The sequence below is a fragment of the Hibiscus syriacus genome, unplaced genomic scaffold (assembly GCF_006381635.1).
Source record: "Hibiscus syriacus cultivar Baekdansim isolate YM2019G1 unplaced genomic scaffold, ASM638163v2 tig00110813_pilon, whole genome shotgun sequence".
NCBI classification, from domain to species: Eukaryota; Viridiplantae; Streptophyta; class Magnoliopsida; order Malvales; family Malvaceae; genus Hibiscus; species Hibiscus syriacus.
In genome coordinates this window covers 1,993,720-2,000,484 of record NW_024062871.1, presented here as the reverse complement: position 1 = coordinate 2,000,484, position 6,765 = coordinate 1,993,720, and the positions used below count along the sequence as shown (strand labels likewise).

General features: G+C 31.3%; 1 protein-coding gene across 1 annotated transcript; it reads right to left on the bottom strand.

Moving 5' to 3' along the window:
• Nucleotides 1–2,294: 2,294 nt before the first annotated feature.
• Nucleotides 2,295–3,550, bottom strand: LOC120141725 (homeobox-leucine zipper protein HAT22-like). Its single transcript, XM_039156520.1, has 3 exons — nucleotides 3,016–3,550; nucleotides 2,838–2,917; nucleotides 2,295–2,760 (listed from the first exon to the last, which is right to left on the bottom strand). Exons 1-3 carry the CDS (start codon nucleotides 3,508–3,510, stop codon nucleotides 2,466–2,468), a joined length of 870 nt encoding a protein of 289 aa, XP_039012451.1. The 5' UTR covers nucleotides 3,511–3,550; the 3' UTR covers nucleotides 2,295–2,465.
• Between the last annotated feature and the right edge of the window lie 3,215 nt (nucleotides 3,551–6,765).

The following is a 6,765-nucleotide window of genomic DNA, read 5'->3' as shown; positions in this document are numbered from 1 at the left end:
CCATCAAACCTTAATTGAAAGATAAGTAAATACAAAACAAATAATAATGCAAAAGATCTGTTCGAAAATGCCATATCCAACAAAATAATATGCTTCATTGACGGACAAATTATCCAACTCAAGACACATGTCTTTTGGTGTTCCTTTCTTCATGTATGAATTACGTCGGCACTCACGTAAGGCAAAAACTCCAATCATGTATACGAAGAAAAAAATAGAAATGATCGATTCATAATAATTCTTTTGCTAACTTCAAATGGAAAGTTCACAACTTTGATATAATGATATGATGAAGAGAAACCGGAGAATGAGAAAGTTTCTTGGAAAGTTACCCTAATTTTCCAGGAAAGTGCGGTGCGCATAATGAAGAGTTTTTGAAGTATTAGTAGTAGTATTTGATAAGCAAAAGTTTGTAATAATTCAAGTTACTGTCGAGTGTGGACATTGGACAGCAATGATGATAGCGTACCTGTAACGAATACATGCATTTAACTTGCGAATAAGGAACACCACCACCATGATACCCTCAACTTGATGAAGTGATGAAACCTAAGAGGGACAATTAGATTCCTTTTATCGTAGAAGTGTAGAATATGTAACTTTCTTTTGGGATTTTTAATCAATAAGTGTGGGGATTTGAGGGAATGGAACCAGGGCTCATGATGTGAAAAAAAAAGGGGGTTGAAGTTGAGCCATTGCCCATTGGATCATCACGTGGATGGATGATGCATGACCCACCAGTTCCCTTAAACATCGAGCATCTCACCACACCATGGTTTTTTCCTTTTCAACTTTCGTTTTCTTCCTTTTGGGTTTTTCAACTGAATCATCCTTTCTTTTTCTACACGCTTCTCACCACTTTTTCTTTTTAAAATTATTTCCTACTTTTCTCCTATATATATTATTATTAAATTGTGTTTTTGGTCCTTTATATCATCTCAATTTTATCATTTATTCTATGTATTTCAGTTTTATCATTTTTTCTACTAGAACGTTTTTCTTTTCAATATACACCTTCCAACGCAAAAAAATGTCAGCGACACTCAGCGTGATAAATTGGAAGGTTATTTTTAAGAGAAATATACATGGTTATTTTAACTAGGATAGTTAAAGAAAACATGAATTCATTAAGTGATCTCAGTGGTAAAAACAAATGTTATTTTTTAAAGGTCATGGATTCGAGCAATTGTATTTGTAGGTTGTGTGTATTATCAATTAGTTAAGAAAATTTTGAACAATTATTATCTTGTAATCAACTCAAGCTATTCAAAAAAAAGATAGCATGATAAATTGATTTAGTGGGATAAGACACTAGATCCCTTAAGGAATGTAGGTCACTCCATATTGGGTCTATGCAATACTTGATCCTAATTAGATGAGACACTAAATCCCTTAAGTAAGATGGCTCACTTTATATTGGGCCTATGCAATAACTGATCCAAATTAGTCGATTAATAGAGCGGAAACTAGTGGTTATAGCAAAAAGATATTATATTGAACAAAATTATTGAGGATATTATAAAGATAGAGTGGTAGAGCATGTAAAATTGAAGTTTTGAGTAAATCTTAAGTTTCAGCAAAGTAGAGGGACTAAACCCATAATTTGACCTATAAATTTTAATGTACTTATGTATTTATTTATTATATAATATGATATTCAAAATTATAGATTCTTACTTTCGTGCATATAAAACAAAAGAAATTAGAGAGAAATACACGTGAGCTAACCTCCTTCCCCACAACCTTTTCCTTTCTCACTTAATCATATTTCTTCTTCATTTGATACACCCAAAAAGGTGGACACTATTCCACCCATCAATATGGGATGAACCTTTGTACCATTCTTCCAACATATTATTTTCCTAATTTTATGTCAACAAACATAATATAATATTAAATTCTTTCAACATGAGTTCTTTTTGACAAGTGTGTAAGAAGTAGTTTCAAAGCAAGTGTTCTTGTAAAAAAAAATCCTGAATTTTCGTTTTGAAATGATAGTCAATGTAGTTATTTTTCTTCTATATGTACAAATATAATTAAGTGCATTGTTATTTCTACACTTAAAAAGAAAAATCAAAGCAATGTCATCATCAAATCATTTTTTATCTATTCATTGGTTCATCCATAACCATGCATATACTTTAAGTAAAGCTAAGAATAGAAATTGAATGGGCAATTTGATCAAAACAAGAAATATACCATTACACACGGAACAAAAGAATCAATTCTAAACACAAAAAATAGTGATATTTTCATAGATGATATATATCTTTTATATTGAACATTTACATACATGTATTTGGGGTAAAAAAAAGATGATTTGTTTCTACAAAGTAATTAATGAAATAACTAAACTAGTTTTAATTCACTAGAAGCCCTCAACCAGATAATAAAGGGGTTGATGGCTTGTTGGGATCTATTTTCTTTCTGTTCTTTTGATACGAATTAGTTTCTGAAAAACTTAATCAACAAGCCGCAGAAGGATTGCTTAAGGGATTATTGTTATGGAAATGGTGAGGCTTGGAAGCCATCAAAAAAGGGTTGTTGGAATTGCCATTGGCATCGCCGACGCCGGTGGTTATCTCACAAGACGGGCACATGGTGAGTGTGGCCGCTTGCATGTGCATGTAAAACGGTTGAGTCAGTTTGAGTGCCTTGAGTTCTTGAATCTCTTTTTGCAGTCTCCTGTTTTCATCCGTCAGTGTCTCGCAACACTTTTTCAACAACTCACAGTCCACCTCAGTTTGCTTCAGCTTCGTTCTGCCCAAGAAAAGAAGTTATTTCAATGATTTGGTAGATATGATCGAATCCCAGATTATGTTTGTTGTTTAATCTACCTTGCTCTTCTGTTCTGGAACCATACTTCGACCTGTCTAGTCTTCAAGTTCAATTGCCTTGCTAAAGCTTGCTTTTGTTTCTGTTAAGCATAAAATATAGTATCAAAAGGTTAATCAATCAATTACTGATATATGTATGTATATATGTATATCAGATAGAAGAATTGCTGAAGCTTACGGGACTGAGAGTGCTGTGTTGTTTGAAGCTTTCCTCGAGAAGAGCAGATTGTTGTTTGGAGAGCCGAAGTTTCTTTCTTCCATTAACGCCTTCTTCATCTTCATCACTGAGTCTAGAGGAATTATTATTATTCTTCTCTACCTCCATTAATTCCTCGCTGCTAACCTCTCTCTCCCTCTTCACCTTACCACTTGATAACAAAGAAACAGCACTAACAATCGAAGCTTGACGATACAAATCACCGGCAGGTTTCACATCAACCTTTTGTGTAGCAGCAGTCGTAACTTGGTAACTGTCACCACCGCCACCGCTGCTAGAAAGCCCCAACGTCAGCGAGGGTTCATCATCAAAGTTCGTTGCTTCGAACTTGAGAAACGATGGATTCTTGCTGGGAGTTTGGTTGCTATCGGGCTTAGACGGTGACTCCACGGTCGATGAGAGGCCTAAACGGAGAACGAGGCCAATATTACATGCATCATCATCATGAATACCCATCAAAGCTGAGAATTTTGTTTCAGCAATGGAGATGGAAAAGAAAGGGAAACAGAGAAATTAATCTAGGCAAATTTCTGAAGTCAGGACTATCCTTCTCCTTGTTCTCTCTCTCCCTATATATACAAAGGTTGACCATTCGAAAACCTACAATTATGATCTTCTCCAATAATATTAAACTATTAGCAAAGGGGGAACACATCAAGAGAATGATTCTTCAGCACTTGGCCACTTGTTAATTACCTAAATAACCTAGATTTTTAACAGTAGTGAAACCAATAAAGTCCTTTTTTTCAGTTACTCACCTGTTAATTCATATATATTTTATAAAACCTCGTTATAGGGAATGATATTTTAATTTATTTTATTTATAAACGTCATAAATTTAATCTATGGTATTACTTAAAGAATATAATATTTTATCTCATTACATCAATTAGTTGTTCGTATAAAATTATTTTTAACAAAAATACAATTAAAAAATGTTAAATGTTTAATGCGATTCGATCAATTATTTTAATGTCCATGGATTTACAGAAACACAAGAAAAGTCAAATGCATCATTGAGTGCATCTTATTATAGCAATATTATGTATTCGATCACAAAATAACACATGTGAAATGAATAGCTATAAACCCTAAAAATGAAGAAATACATATAAATAAAACAAGACATAAAAAATGATTGGAAATTTGTTTTTGATTGGATGGTGTCCCATGGACCAGCCATCTTATCTGAAAAGGCGTGGTGCCATTGTTTCCACGAAATATGATGGGCTTGTCTTATCTACGCCTTTTTTTAATTATTTCAACTTTCCCCCCTAATTAACTAATTGATTTGTATGAGCGAGAAAAAGTGTAAAATTTATAACTCAACTTTGATATTGTTCCTATTCTGGTCACTCCACCGTTAAATAGTTAACGACATTATGACATAATAGATGACACCAAAACAAAATTATTTTGGAAAAGCTAAATTTACACCAAAACAACATTGTTCTCTTTTCTTGCCTCCTTTTTCTCTCCCCCTAGTCTAAAAACTTATCGCCAAATTTATTTTATCCTCCTAGACGTGAATATGATGTTTGTTTAATTAAGAACACTCCAAGTTCTACGAATCTAATATTGAATTCTTTGATTTCTCGTTCTCTAATTTTTTGTCTTCCATTGTTAGATGGAGTTCAAATGAAGATATATTAATACCCACCTCAAGAGGCATCAATCCACAGTTGGATTTTCAAATGAAATCTCTAATTGTTGAAAATTCCATCAAAGCCAAATGTGAGGAATGAAAAGAGGTTTATTTTTTTTCTTTTAGATTTTATTGTTAAAGTGTGTTTTACTTGATTTTGACCATAGTTATTGGCATTGGATGTCATTTCTAATTGAAGACACAATATTTTTAAATTTCTTATTTGCATAACCATTGAAATTAGTATTGTGTTTTTTAAAAATGATTTTAAGAAATAATGATACGAAAAATCAAGATGAAAGGGCAAGTGATGGTGTTGGTTCCCCTGCATCTTAGGGGGTGTTTGGTTCAAGGAATGTGGGATTCCCATGGGATGGGAATCCCACATTCCCATGTTTGGTTGGCCGGGAATCTCATTCCCGGTAATGTTTTATTACCAATAGTAGATTTTTTGGGGTATATTACCGGGAATGTCATTACCTCCATTCCCTTAGGTATTGTAACATTACCGGTGTTTTTGACTAAAATGCCCTTAAATTTTTATTTTTTTTCAAAAATATCATTCTTCTGTCATTGAATAATAAAAATTCTACGAATGTTAAATTACAAATTTATCCTTAAATTATTTTAGATTTACAAAAAAAAAGTCTATAATTAAAATTTTATATGAAGTTTAGGGGTTAAATTTTTTTTTACCCTTTCATTAAACATTTTTTATATTTTTAATTTTGTAAAAAAATTATATAAATATTATGAATTTAATTTTTTAAAGAAAATATATAAATATTTTACAATTTGTAATATTATACAAATATATAATAAGGACAATTTGGTCAAATATACATTCCAATAATCTTTTATTCCTTTTGACCAAACACGGTAATCTTACATTCCTGCTAAACCAACCAAACACAAAATACAACATTCCCAATAATCCTATTCCCTGGTAATCTTTTATTCTCACTGGTAATCTTACATTCTGTGAACCAAACGCACCCTTAGGGTGACCATAATAACCAACATCCGTTCAATCAAAAGAAATAAGAAAGGAAAGAACGCCACCATCATCACATATAATTGAAGAAAAATATATGGAAGAAACTATCAGAGATGCAAAAAGCATAGAAAAAATTTGGGTTTGATGATGTTGTGGTTAACCGTAGACAACATGTAGCTTCCACGTCAATAAACAACAATCTATGTTAGCAAAAATTGTCATGTCACTTTTTTATTATTGATTTTAGCTCGAGTGATCAAAATAGGAGAATGTCAACATTGAGTGACCCAAACAAGAGTAGAAGAAAGTTGATTAGTGAAATTTGTAGTTTACCCATATTTGTACGATTTAATACTAATGAATTGGAATTTGTAGAGGAATTCTGGTGTCTCATTGGTCAGTTCTGTTACTGCTTTTTCTTTCAAATCGGTTTCTGTTGAATTTGGTTGGCGCGTGTGTGTACGACCGGTGACTACAATCATATTTTCAAAAAGTGGAATTAGCCAAACCCCAATAGCCAATCCAATGTTTGATCTTCAGCTCCAAGATACCGTGGGGAGAATAAGTCAACTTTAAAACATCATGAATTTTATTTTACATAATTTTAAAATCCATCTTTAATATTTAAATAAAATATTTTTTAAATTAAATTGTCAATTAGTTAATAATTAATATTTATTATTAACATGATTTTTTTTACATTTTTAATAGAAATGCATCACGGAATTACATAAAAAATAACATATTATAATATTATGCTATAAAAAATAATAACATGATATATACATCACATCGACTATTATATATATATATAATATTAAATCAATAAATTTAATAAAAAAAATAAAGAATATATTCAATTAGAATATTATATAAATTCAATCATTGAATAAGCTCAAGTTGTTTAATATGTGAAAGCAAGTTTGAAAAGAAAAAAGGAATATATTTTTTGTATGAAATTGGTTCTAGAAAAATAAAAAATAAAAGATGCATTTTCTTATTCAATGAATGTAAAACAAACAAGTAAATGAGATAAAAGGTATATTAAGACTTAAAAAAGGAGGCATTT

Excerpts from the sequence above, each read along its gene's own strand:
- LOC120141725 (XM_039156520.1), bottom strand. The coding sequence starts at position 3,510 with ATGGGTATTCATGATGATGATGCATGTAATATTGGCCTCGTTCTCCGT. Across the intron at positions 2,918-3,015 it reads AACACAGCACTCTCAGTCCC|AAACAAAAGCAAGCTTTAGC; the intron begins GTAAGCTTCAGC and ends TATGCTTAACAG. Across the intron at positions 2,761-2,837 it reads TTCCAGAACAGAAGAGCAAG|AACGAAGCTGAAGCAAACTG; the intron begins GTAGATTAAACA and ends TTTCTTGGGCAG.